Raw genomic sequence first — 12,951 nt, 5'->3', positions numbered from 1 at the left:
ACCAGGCCCGCTATCTTGATGCCTTCCTACCCAGTGTCGTATATGAAAAACAAAAGGGCTCGATCTCCTTGTTTCTGGTGGAGGTAGGGATCCTGGTTTTTCCACAAGATGTCTGTTTCTGGGATCTGAAGAGTAAGTGTTTTACCCATAGGCAAGCTGCCACTGTGTCTCAAAGTGCCCGGATTCTTTGGATCGGAGCTGAGGTTAGCCAAGTTGGGGACCTCTGCAGTCAGGAATCCTCACATAGGGGGTGGCAGACCTTCTTCGGCAGGGTCTAGAATTCTAATCAAAGTATTCCAAATGTTTGAAAAGGACTGAGAAGGTCCTTTTTTCAGCTTGTGAAGGGGAGCCTCAGGAAGTCAAGCATTAGTTGAGATGCTTCCCCCTTGGTGTGAAAAAGACAGCCATACCCAGACCTCAGCCCACAGCATTTTCCATGCCTGTAACAGAAAACTGGCAGGCTCTTCGGAGATTTGGGAGACTGGGAAAGAGTGAGGCAGAGCCAAACACCCTGAGAAGGTTGTGACTGTGGTGGGAAGGAGAACCTGAGGGGGCTGAGAAGGGATCACCCCAAACCATTTCCCCAGAGAAGCCAAACATACACAATAGACTCTGATACGATCTGCTTGGAAGGGGACATAAACCAGCAAGCGGATGCAGGTTAATAAAACCCGAAAAAGCCCAGACAGGAACACTTAAAATGCCCAGAACAAAGCACACCATGACCAATTCTCACCCAACACACAAGTACACGCACCATAATATTCCCAGGCCAAGAGAAAAAGAGACCTTTCTCCCTTGAATACTTAGATATACCTGCACAGCTCCAAGAACAAATTTGTTCATGCTTCTAAAGTGACCCAAACAAACCTGTAGCGATCGCCCGCCAGCAGGCACCGGCTGCACTGCACACACAACGGAGACAGTCGGTATCCCCAGAGCCTCACTAATGCAAGATCCGGATCCATACCCGGAGATAAAAGTCTAGACAATAGACGGCTGTTTATGACAACGAGACTCTCCAAGTTTGGGGCCAGGCGATAAATCTCTGGCGAATCTTCCTGTAACTCAACTTCTGGCTGTAGTGAAGAGAGAACCACGGAGAACGAGCAGCAAGCATGGAGGAGAGCAGAAAGAGGGGGAGACTTATAGCATGAACAGAAGGCGGCTTCCTTGTGCAGTTCTAGGCCATAACCCTGCCCACGTGAGGCGGTTCCACTGTGGGAGCTTCGGATGGAGTTTCCTAGCACAGGCGAGCCAGGGCTTCTCTCTGTCTGCCCTGGCATTAGGACTCAGAAGTCGGGCCAATGTGCTGGCAGAAGGCATGGCCTGGAGGCTGGGACAGACCCACAAACTATTGTTGCTGGGGGCAAGGGGTCTTTTTCGTGGGTGATTGGGATCTTCTGTGTCAACTTATTTTTTACCCCCCCCCTTTTCCCTTGCTCTCTCCCTCTCCCTTCCTCCCTCCTTTTCCATTTTGGATTGATGAGCTGTTCCCTTTTGCATTTTCGACCCAGGCGTCTGATTACAAGTAAGGAGCCACTGAAGTTGATCTCATAAAAATGCCGCGAGCTCACTTTGATCAGCAGGGACTGGGTCCGAGCCTAAGTAGGCTCTAAAGGCAGGGAATGGCCCCTCCAGCCAACCCAACTACCGCGGCTTGTGCTGCAACAGCAGCGAGGCAGGAGACCCCGATGGCCTAAGAGGGCAATCTCTCACAGAGAATACCATCTCCAGACGGCTTTTAAGAGAGGTTCTTCATTTTAGAGCGGGGGGTGGAGTGGGGGTGGGAGCGGTGAAGCTGGCTCACAAAATGGGGCTTTTTATGGGAGAAATGGGGTCGGATTGTTAGCCTCAGGGGGACAACTTCTCCGGGCGGAAGCCGGATGGGGCGGCGGGAGCCTCTGACTTTGCTCCCCTACCTTGTCCATGGACCCGGGGCTCCTCCAGCAAAGGATTACCTGTTTTGGGGGCCTAACCTGAAACCTTGGGCTTGCAGTGCTGACCTGGACTGAGGGGAAAGCAGTCCTAGGAGGTCTGGATCTCTGAGAACTGGTGAGGTGTGGGTGTTCCGGGTTCAAAATAAACCTCGCTTGAAAAATCCCAAAGCACGCGAAAGGTTTATACTCCTCCTCATTGCTGCTAAGTGAAAGAAAAATGAGGCAGGAGATGCAGACTGTTCTAAGAGCTCTTCTTCGCCAGTCCAGCCTGGGAAGCAGTGAGGGTGCCCGTTAGTAGGACTTCCTTCTTTTTATTGACTCCAGGAGAGACTGAATTTAAGGTCTCCTTTTTCCTCCCAGGGTTTTCTTCCTGGCTCATGGTCTGTGGGGTGGTCTCTTTTTCTTATCAAGATTTGTACTCTCACGGGGAAGGGAGAGGAGGAAAGACTCCCTTGAGTTGTTTGCGGGAGGCTACTCTAGGAACTTCCCAGGACAGAATTCTGTGGACAGTGCCCCCTTCTGAATTTGACCCTGTTGTTCCCTATGTGGGAGGGAAGGCTTCTGGAGTCTATCCCAGGTCTACCCAGACCACCGAAGCAGCAGCAGCCCAGACCGCATAGGCCTGTTAGTGGCCAAGCTAGCAGCGACTGAGCCCACCAAAAATCCCCAAGGAGGTAGGGTGGTCATCACATAGAGGAGTTAGGTGAAAGCTGGGGTTCTAAGTGGATAAAGGGATGGCTGGCACCAACCAGATGAGGAATTAAAGCAAAAATAAACAACAGCTGCCTTTAGTATTAGTGCCTGCAAGTGATTAATTTAGGGACCATAGACATGAGGTTCCTTCAATCCATAGTAAAGGATGCTGCTATCAGACACCCCTGATTGAGGGCACAAACCCAGTGGGAGCTCCCAGGGGGTCTAGATCCAAAGCCAGCCAGGTAAGCCACTACCCCCACTCCAAGCATTCTTGCTAATCAACAGCTAACTGACCACAGGAATGGGGGCCTTCTCTCCTTGACCCAGCAGTAATGATCAGTTGCTGAAGGATTTTAAAGTTGTTTAAAACAATTTGAAATACGAACACCAGAAAAACAAAAAAAAGCTTCATACTTTGCTTTTATGGAACAGAATATTCCTTTCCACAGTCTGTGGGAGCATGCTCAAGTCTCCTTGTCGACACCCTTCTTGCCTTCCTTCCTTTGGTTTCAAGAAAATAAGACTGCTCTTTGCAGCCGCCTGTCTCACTTTTATGGTGGCCCAGGAATAAACTTTGGTGGTCAAATTCAAGTGCTCAGGCCCACAGCTGTCTTCTCACAGGAAGCAGGAACAACCCCCCACCTCTCTCTCAGGCTGTGCAAAACGGGACTTAGGGGCTTGGGCCCCATACTGCCCAGGAGATTAAGAGGAAAAAGAAAACAGAACCTAGTAGAAACATGGAGAAGGCTGGAGCTGAGACTGCCTTCATCCCTGCAAAAGATGGGGTACCTCTGACCTCCCTTTTTCTGACTTCTATCACTGTTTGGGGAGCATTTTGCCTCCAGTAAACTCAAGTTTATGAGGTCAGCCGCAAACCCCATAAAAGCCACAGTCCATAGTTCCCTGCCATTATAATTAAAAATGTTTCCTCCAGCTCCTCCTATAAAAAAAAAAAGGGAAAACGCAACAGATTCTTCTGTTTCTGGTCCCCTCTCTACAGAGCTACTCCAATCTAGTTATTTTCCTTCAGTTAAGATTGGCCAAGACTAAAATGTACACGAAACAATGCCTAGCACTAAGTATATAGACACTGGAGGTCTCTTCCACAGTATTTCAGGACACCCTACCCTCCCAACACACAGACACACACATACACACACAGACACACACACACACAGACACACACACACACCCAGAATGGAGACCCATTGTGGCAGAGGCAGATTTCATGGGTGTTGTTCTAAAGGCGGAGTAAATTTGGACAGGTAGAAGAGTCAGGAGGAATGGGTTTGGGGGGCTGTGTTTGGAAATGTATTTGTATCTTCCCTGTCAGGTTAAGGATTTCAGTGCCTCACCCTTCAACAACGAAGATCAAATCAAAAACACTTTAAAAAGGAAAACCATTTTGAAGCTGGTTTTAAGGATGCTAAGATGATTTGAACTCCCTTTGGTTTTTCCTTAAGAGTACAGGTCTGAGTTGTTGGGGACATCACTCTTCTTCTTTAACACACTCTGTCCTGATAGCTCCTGCTTAGGACCAAGGTTGCTGTTACTTTCTGCTCCTGCCAATTGTTCTGGCCCCTTGGACTCAGTCCAGAAGCTTTCAATAAAGTTATTTTCAGCTGCCCAGATGTGTGCTGTAATGGCCAAAGGGATGGGAGGCTAGGGAGGGCAGAATCACTGAGTACTCCCCCTGGATACAGCAGTCCAAGAAGGCTTACAGATTTGGGAGAGGGCGAGGTTGGACTGCGGAGGAGGCAGAAAAAAGAAGCTTTGAGAGAGGGACTTCTGGCCCCACCTCACCCACCTTGAGATCACAGTTTATTTCACTGTCCTGTGATTGATCCTGGAGATAGACACCTGGGCTCTCCACCCACCTAAGCTCCAAAGTCATTACAGAAAACAGGACCCCCTAATTTGGTTCCCTTAGCAGTCGGCCCCACTGCCTGGCTTCTTTTCCGTCCTTTAGCTGAATCTGAGCTCCCAACTCGAAGGCCTCAGAGAGGGAAGACAGATGACTCTCGTTCTAATCTTTTTCTTTGAGGTTTGGGATTTTAAAATCCACAGTGGTTGTAGCTTTCTGCACATTGATTGACAATAAAGGCAGCCATGAAATATTCACCCAGGGCCACTCTCTCATACTAAATATTTAACACAACATTAGAGAAGGTTTTTCCCAGACTTTGCCAGGCACCGACTGGGCGGCTGGCATGCTGCTCACCACTGGTTTATGACTAATAGGAGTCCCTAGCCAGCGGCAGCACAGCCAGCTAGGCAAAATTGGGACATCGACTCTTAGCTAGGCTGCCTCACCTTTGGCAAACTTCAGATACTCTTCTTGCAATCCTGTCCTATAAGGGAGCTCACCCGGCTTTGGCCAGGAAAATAATCTAAAAGACTTCTTCAAACTCTGTAAGCAGGTATTGATTTTTCAGGTAGAGGGGTAAGAGTTCCTGAGACTTGAAGAGGATTCAATATTCCTAGGGGAATCAGGTAGGAAAAAGTCCTTCCTCTTACTCCAGCGGATCCAGACCCCCTAAACGGAAAGCTCTCCTCCTTTCCATCAACGGGGGGGGGGAGCAGAAGCTAGGAAAAATATACAATTACCCCCTCCCAGCCCCCGCCCATCCCACCGCCCACCCCAACCCAATTCTCTCTCCCCTCCTTTGCTCGCTCTGTGGAATGGAGAGGAGGGGAGTGACGAGAGAAAAACGAATACAAATCTGCAATTGATTTTCATAATGTTTCTGCGGTGTTTGCAAACCAATCGCCTGAACGTCCCCGATCTTACCTAAGAGAGAACCCCTCCTACGTCTGCGAAGTGCTCCGAACTGATATATGACAATATCTACTTTGGATCACGTGCTCGGGGAGAGAGACTAAGACGGATAACGCGTCATCTCGCCTTCCCAAAATTTCCCCCCTCGCTAGACCGGGTCCAAAACCTCCATCCGGAGCAGGCAGGAGAAGAGAACGATGTTTAACTCGGTCAACCTGGGCAACTTCTGCTCGCCTTCGCGCAAGGAGAGGGGTGCTGACTTCGGCGAGCGAGGGAGCTGCGCCTCCAACCTCTATCTGCCCAGTTGCACTTACTACGTGCCTGAGTTTTCCACCGTCTCCTCTTTCCTGCCCCAGGCCCCCTCTCGTCAGATCTCCTATCCCTACTCAGCCCAGGTGCCCCCCGTCCGGGAGGTCTCCTATGGCCTGGAGCCGTCCGGCAAGTGGCACCATCGGAACAGCTACTCGTCTTGCTATGCGGCGGCCGACGAGCTTATGCACCGAGAGTGCCTGCCTCCTTCCACAGTCACTGAGATCCTCATGAAAAATGAAGGCTCCTACGGCGGCCACCACCACCCCAGCGCCCCGCACGCGGCCCCCGCCGGCTTCTACTCCTCAGTCAACAAGAACAGCGTCTTGCCCCAAGCCTTCGACCGCTTCTTCGACAACGCCTACTGCGGTGGCGCAGAGGCGCCTGCCGAGCCCCCCTGCTCAGGCAAGGGCGAGGCCAAGGGGGAGCCTGAGGCGGCCCCGGCCTCGGGACTAGCGTCCCGGGCAGAGGCTGGTGCTGAGGCCGAGGCCGAGGAGGCGAACACGAATCCCAGCTCGTCTGGTTCTGCCCACTCAGCCACCAAGGAACCGGCCAAGGGAGCCGCCCCCAGTAGGTAGCAGCGGCCGGGAACCCGAGGGCAGCGAGTTAGGGAGCGGAGAGGGAGGGCGGGGGTGGGGTGGAGGGAGGCCAACGGAGCGCGGACAGTCTCGTGTTTTGGGTCAGTCCGATTTTATGTGGAGTTTTATAAGCATTCAAAGGATTTTATTATAACCTACAAAGCCCTCTCTCCCAACGACTCGACTTTTTACGATAGAGAAGGGGTGGGGAGGGAGGGAGAGGGGCTCTTTGGAAAAGCCGGGTGAGCCCCCTTCCGTTATCTCCCTCGGTCTGTGAAATTTTTAAAAGTGCCACCATTTCGGGCGATATTAACTTTGATCATGAACTTAGAGGAGAGTTTAAGAAAGGATGGGGAGACGGGCTGCGCGGGGGGGGGGGGGGGGTGGGGGGGAGGGGAGGGGTGAAGGGGGAGAAAGGGGAGGGCGAGGGACAGACCGGGAGAAACCCAGAGAGGAGGAGAGGTAGGGACAGAAGCGAGGTGACAGAACTGGAACCCACAGAGGCGCTTCAAGGTCCGCTCCGCTTCCGCTTCTTTTTAAAACGACTTTTAAAACACAACATGTTCAAATTACATGCTCTTATGGGTCTTTGAGTAGAAATCCGGGCAAGCTGGGATTTGGCGGCGATGGGGGAGTGTGGAAAAGATCAAAGCTCCCTGCGCAGAGGGTGTGGATGGCTCTCCAGGGTCTACAGTCTCTTGGTAGGCCCTGCCAGGCTGTTTGCGTAGCCTAGCAGGCAAATGGCGGGGCGTCCCGGGGCGCCAGGGCCTGACAGGAGGCTTGGGGTGTCTAGCTACTTCTGCACGCTAATTTCCTCCCTGATTCCCCACTACCACCGCCTAAACTCACTCCTTCGCGCCGGTTTTCCGTGGTTCTCTCCGGTTTCTGGAGGAACGGGTGGCGGGTCGGTGGGCTTGGAGAAGCTTTGGGAGGGCCACTCGGAAGGTGCAAGAGCAGCCAGGAGTAGCGGGCAGGGCACCCCAGGGAACGCACGTGGCCCAGACAGGCTTTTCTCCATCCGCAGACCCTGTCAGCTAGGGCTCTGATCTGAGGGGCAGGGAACACCAGGCTCTCAGCGAACCAAGCTAGACTTAACAGTGGGATCCGCTACGGAAGAAGAGTCGCCTGCCTAGAGGGAGGGCTGCTGCCGCCGGCGGGACTGAGATCGGCAATGAGGCCGAGCGCTCAGTGGCTGGGGTCCGCTGGGGTCGCCCGGGGTCTCACATGTCTCTCTCCCCTCTCCTCGCACTTGCCCCCTCCCCTCCCTCCAGACGCCCCCCGCACCCGCAAGAAGCGCTGCCCTTATTCGAAATTCCAGATCCGGGAACTGGAGCGAGAGTTTTTCTTCAACGTGTACATCAACAAAGAGAAGAGACTGCAGCTGTCCCGGATGCTGAACCTGACTGATCGACAAGTGAAAATTTGGTTTCAGAACCGAAGGATGAAAGAAAAAAAACTGAGCAGAGACCGGCTGCAGTATTTTTCCGGAAATCCGCTGCTGTAACTGCAGGCGGGGGAGGGAAAGAGGGAAATTTATTTTATTTTATTTTTATTTTATAACTCGTCTTTTTCCGCGGGTGGAAAACTGGACTGTGGCCAGGGCTGGCCCCCCACTGCCGTTACTGACACTTTCTTCCAGAATCTCCTTCGCCTCGGGTCTAATTCACTGTAGGGACAGAGACCCGGCCTGGAAAGGGAGTGAGGGGAGAGCCTGACCCGTGACCAGTGGACCCTGTTGGCGCCAAGGCCCAAGACTGTTTATTTAAAAGAAATACACCTTGCCACAAAGTCTTGCTGCTGGGATTGGGTGAGGGGGAGGGGCGAGCACAGTGGGCGCCAGAGCCGAACAATCCTTGAACTCCAAACCTTCCCTAGCCCGAGTGAAAAGAACCGCTGAGCCACCTTGTCTGCAAGACCTCCTGGGCTCCCCACCCCTGCCCCATCTTGCCCCACGCTTGGACTGCTAACTGTGATCCTGCCTTGCTGTGAAATTCCTGTACTTTTGACCTGGTGTTAGGTGTGCGAAGTCCAAGTCGTACCTCCGTCTGAGCCTGGCCCCGCCTCAGCCTAGCCGTTCTCGCCCTAAATGTGTAGAGCCCTCTTTTGAAAACTCCTAACTGGTGCATTGAGGTGTCCTAACCTTTTCCAAAGCAGTGTCCCCCCATTTATTGCTAGTTTATGCAGTTGTTACCTCCTTAAAAAGAAACAGGATTGAGGAGGAGGAAGCATAGGAATGGGATTGGGCCCCTCCCTCTAGCGGAGGCTGAATTGTTGTAAATATTTCATAAACCTCTTTACCTGTAGAGGAAGGGGGAGGCTGAACCGGAGTAAGATTCTAATCACCCATCTCTGTCCATGTGCGTGAGTGCGTGTGTACATGTGCAATCCCCACTCTACTTCTGTCTCAGAGGGATTGCTGTGAAGTTTTTTGGTGGCAAATAAAGATGTTCCATTCTGTTCAATATTATTATTTTATTTGACCTTTTTATTAACCCCTCTCCTCTTAAAACCCCCTGCGTTCTCAAAACAGCAGAGGAGGAGGAGGTGGTAGTGGCAGTGTAAGAGGAGGAGGAGGAGGAGGAAAAGGAGGCTGTGGCAATTGGGAGAGCCTGCTAGTGAGAACCAGGCCTTTTGAGGTGAAGCAGGCCAGTGCTGGGACGCTGGTGCTCAGCTCCACTGGCTGGGGCAAGCGGTGGCCAAAGACTGCTCCAGCTTTGGAGCAAAGGACATTCTATGGTTAGTCCTAAACTCCTTTTCCTCACATGCAACTCCAGCTGTGTCCAAATGCCCAGCAATGCTTCTTTTAAGTACATGTTTGTTGTGGAGTTAATTGTAGCCATCTTCAAATTTAAATTTATAGGAATTTTCTTGGCTTCACCGTGGCCCTCCTGCCAGATGTCTGTTGTAGTCAAATATGTAGAGCTGAAGGTAGGAAGGTAGGTCTCTCTCTCTCTCTCTCTCTCTCTCTCTCTCTCTCTCTCTCTCTCCAGACAGAACCAGACGCCTAGGCCTGGGCCACCCTGACTTTTATACATTGGATGTTCCAGTATAAAAAAGCCCCAGAGATGTGTTTTGAAGGGCACTAGGAAGGAAGGTGACCTATGGGGACAGTCTTCACGGCTTCTCTACTTCTGTAGAAAGTTAACTAAACCCTTCAGTTCTTTCAGTAAAGACATTCACTCATCTCTTCAAAATTTGTTATTTAAGGTAAGAGGTTCAGGACCAATTTTTTCATTTTTCTTCTGTCTCTCTGTCCCATTAGAATTCCAAGAAAATATTTTCATTCATGTTACATTGTTGGATGAAAGGCGAAAGCATCCTGGGTCTCAAGTTTAGATACTGTTTTGATGACAGGGATTCCTGCAGCTGAGGTATCTGCTGAATCTCTAATTTTTAAGTGTGGCTCTTTGAGATTTGCCATCTTTGCTGTATTGTGGCTCACACTCTTTGATGTGCTCACCCAGGAAAACTTTATCATTCAAAGCAGTGTCTCTATGTGTGCACTTGAGTAGTGTGGTTTGTGCACTTTCCTCTGCATGGAACAAGTGTGACCTGTCCTCCCTGGTGTGTGAACACTGTCGGTATTTAATGAATGTGAACAGGAATAGAACCGAGGGTCCTCTGTGTGTGCATGAGAGGGGGGAATGTCTCGAGATGTGATGTTTATCCACTATATCCAGCTATACCAGTGACTGTTAGCATGCGGACATATTTTCTATACAACAATGGGCAACCATAGAACAAACCTATTTTAAAAAGAAATTATTAGCATCCAAGGACTCCTGATCTTAGAGAAAAATATTTAAAACTTGCAATTATCAGTTTTTCACAAATACATAGCCCAGAAAAGAACCTCTCTTCCAAAGATGAGAAGAAAGTCATCATGAAAAAACAAAGGCTTGTGTGATCTTAACCCAAGAACCTGACTTTCTGTGGTACCCTTCGTTAAAAAATAAAAAAAGGAGGGTCTCTAGCCCCTAAACAAACCCACCTTCAAACTCCTGGGACGTCCAACCCCCCCCCCTTGCCAGAGCTGGCAAGGACACTCTGGGCTCAACCCCTTGGGGTAATCCCCTCCAGCCACAAGGCTGCCCAGGAACAAAAGATCGTAGTCTAGACGCCGCCATAAAGCGTCCGGAGCCTCTAAACCCAGTTTCATTTCGCCCTTAACGACCCAGTCTGGCCTGTGTTAGAAAACGCTTCCGTTCTAAATAGTAAACAAACCCCCAGTGGATGATCTTGGCTCTTCCAAAATACCCCAGACCCCTTTGCCCCACATTTCCCTTCTCTTCCTTCAGCCTTTCTCAGCTCCCAGCTCCCCACCCCCCAAGTAAATAAACCAGAGGCCGAGTTCAAAGTTTCCTGGAGCTAAAGGAGGAATGTTGGTTGTAAAAATCCAAGTTTATAGCGCACGTGGGAGTTTACAAGGGTATTAAGTGGTGTGGACTGAGAGAGCACTCTGGGCCCCACCGCCTTTCCACTATGGTCTTTAGGGGTGCAAGGGGAGTCAGGGGTGCTTGAAATGAGAAATGGACTGGAGGTAGCTTTGGATTTGGAGTTTCTTTGTCACTCAGACCCTGGGTGACTGGGGAAATGCAAAACAGAGGCGCCTTGAAGGTGGGTCTACCACCCCCACTCTGACAGAGAGCCCCTGGTTCCAGATCTCCCAGACAGAAAGACTGGGAAGCTTTGCTGTGGTGGGGGCAGGGGTGGAGGTGGGGTGGGGTACTGAAAGGCGCAGACCAGGCGGCTGAAAGTCAAGAGAGCTGAAGTTACCCATAACTACTTAACCAGAGAGCTGAGGTTACCCATAACCAGTTAACCAGAGAGCTGAGGTTACCCATAACCAGTTAACCAGAGAGCTGGAGTTACCCATAACCAGTTAACCGGAGAGCTGGAGTTACCCATAATCAGTTAACCAGAGAGCTGGAGTTACCTATAACCAGCTAACTGGAGAGCTGGAGTTACCCATAACCAGTTGGCCAGAAGGGCAGGAACAATCTGGAGAAGGCTGACAGAAGAGAGGCCTTTTCTCAAAAAGGCAAAGGAAAACTTTGAACTTCAAGGAAGTCAAGGGCACTACCCCTTCCTCCCTCCCTCTTAGGAATCTGTAGGGTAGTTCTTCTTCAGGCCAGCATTCCCTGAAGTGGAGAGTGCTGAGGTTTTCTTGGTGCCCTAGGGATAGTGCTGTGGACTAAGCCATTCTTGCCCAGAGCTGGCCAATGTAAGTCTGCACGCGACAACACTCTTTATTATTCATATAAACCTTTAGAAAAGGCAACGCCCTGGAAGTTTTTATAACTTTGTTTGGCATAAAAGTTTTACAAGATTCCCCCTCCTTGAAGGAAGAAAAATGGCTTAGCTCAGGTCTTGACACAGGATGAAATCCTTGAGAAGGGGGAGAGAAAGATGGGCCTTGAGGCTTCATCATATGTGTATGGGGGTACTTTCCTTTGTGGAAGGCAAAAGGGCTTGAAAGTCAAACCAGTCCTTTCTGAGATCTACCCTGGACCTGTCTTTGGGGCCTTGCAGAGAACAAAAGCCACAGGCATTCAGGAGAGCGTTCCACCATGCGTTTGACATGTACTCTTTACGGATGCACACAGTGCGAAATGTCAGCAGTAGACAAGCCTTCCCCATTAGAGCCTGCTTTACTCTCTCTTTCTCTTCCTCTCTCTCTCTCTCTCCCCCCTCTCTCTCTCCCCCTCTCTCTTCCTCTGTCTCTCTCTCTCTCTCTCTCTCTCTCTCTTCCTCTCTCTTCCTCTTTCTCTCTCTTCCTCTCCCCCCCCCGTGTCTTTCTGTAAGTGTTTGTCTCTCTCCCTTTCCCCTATATACATTCCTTCTACCCACTTCTTGGAGAAGAAAAGTCCTATAATCCTGACTCAAAATCCTAATTTGGGGGTAGGGGCTTTTACACACACAGTCCTGTTGCTTTGGGGAATTAAGAAAAAAATCCAAACTAGCAGGATATTCGTGCCTACAAGTTGCATTTGTTACATAATCAGAGACAGCAAGGGCCCAGAGGGCTCCAGTTCTCCTGAGTCCTTTATGGACAACAAAAGTACTCATGTAGTGACATAGCCTTGGAATGTCAACTTACATATAACTCCTTGGACCTGCCTTCTACCTGTCATTGACAGACCCTGCCCCTCTCATGCTCCTAACCCTAGTGCTGAGAGCACAAACAAGCTCAACTTTAGTCTGTTTAGTGCTCAGTTCTGGAGTCAGAACAAAAATGAGGGAACTTTCCTTTAATTGTGGGTCTGGTAGACCAAGTTTCTTCAGTGTGAAGGAAATGAGCCTGGCATTTCAAGGAGCCTTTGGCATTGATGGGGAGTTGCCTCTGAATCGGCATTTCCTTTCCTCTAATGGCGACTCTGAGGCCTGGCCACCTCCGCTGTTCACTGTTGTACACTTCGCCTTGTGAGGAGCTGAGCTGAGGCTAAAGGCAGAAGGTCAACTTCAAGCCGGAGCAACTGGAACGAAGAGACGCGAATCCAGTCTGTCGCTTCCCCTACTCACATAGCTCAGCACAACAGAGAAAACTAAGTAAGCCACCACAAGCCGCAAGCCGGGGAGGGGCAGCAAGGATAAAGAAGAAAAGAGGAAAGGGGGAAACAAGAAAACAAGTTGGAGTCTTAGGGAAAAA

At 50.5% G+C, this 12,951-nt stretch overlaps 1 protein-coding gene across 1 annotated transcript; it reads left to right on the top strand.

The window, feature by feature from the left end:
* The first annotated feature begins 5,612 nt into the window (after nucleotides 1–5,612).
* Hoxc11 (homeobox C11) lies at nucleotides 5,613–7,806 on the top strand. Its single transcript, XM_005353796.2, has 2 exons — nucleotides 5,613–6,294; nucleotides 7,574–7,806. The coding sequence occupies exons 1-2, from the start codon at nucleotides 5,613–5,615 to the stop codon at nucleotides 7,804–7,806; spliced, it is 915 nt and encodes a 304-aa protein (XP_005353853.1).
* The last annotated feature ends 5,145 nt before the right edge of the window (nucleotides 7,807–12,951 follow it).

Source organism: Microtus ochrogaster, chromosome 15 (assembly GCF_000317375.1).
Source record: "Microtus ochrogaster isolate Prairie Vole_2 chromosome 15, MicOch1.0, whole genome shotgun sequence".
In the NCBI taxonomy this organism is placed as follows: domain Eukaryota; kingdom Metazoa; phylum Chordata; class Mammalia; order Rodentia; family Cricetidae; genus Microtus; species Microtus ochrogaster.
This window is presented reverse-complemented; position numbering and strand designations above follow the sequence as displayed.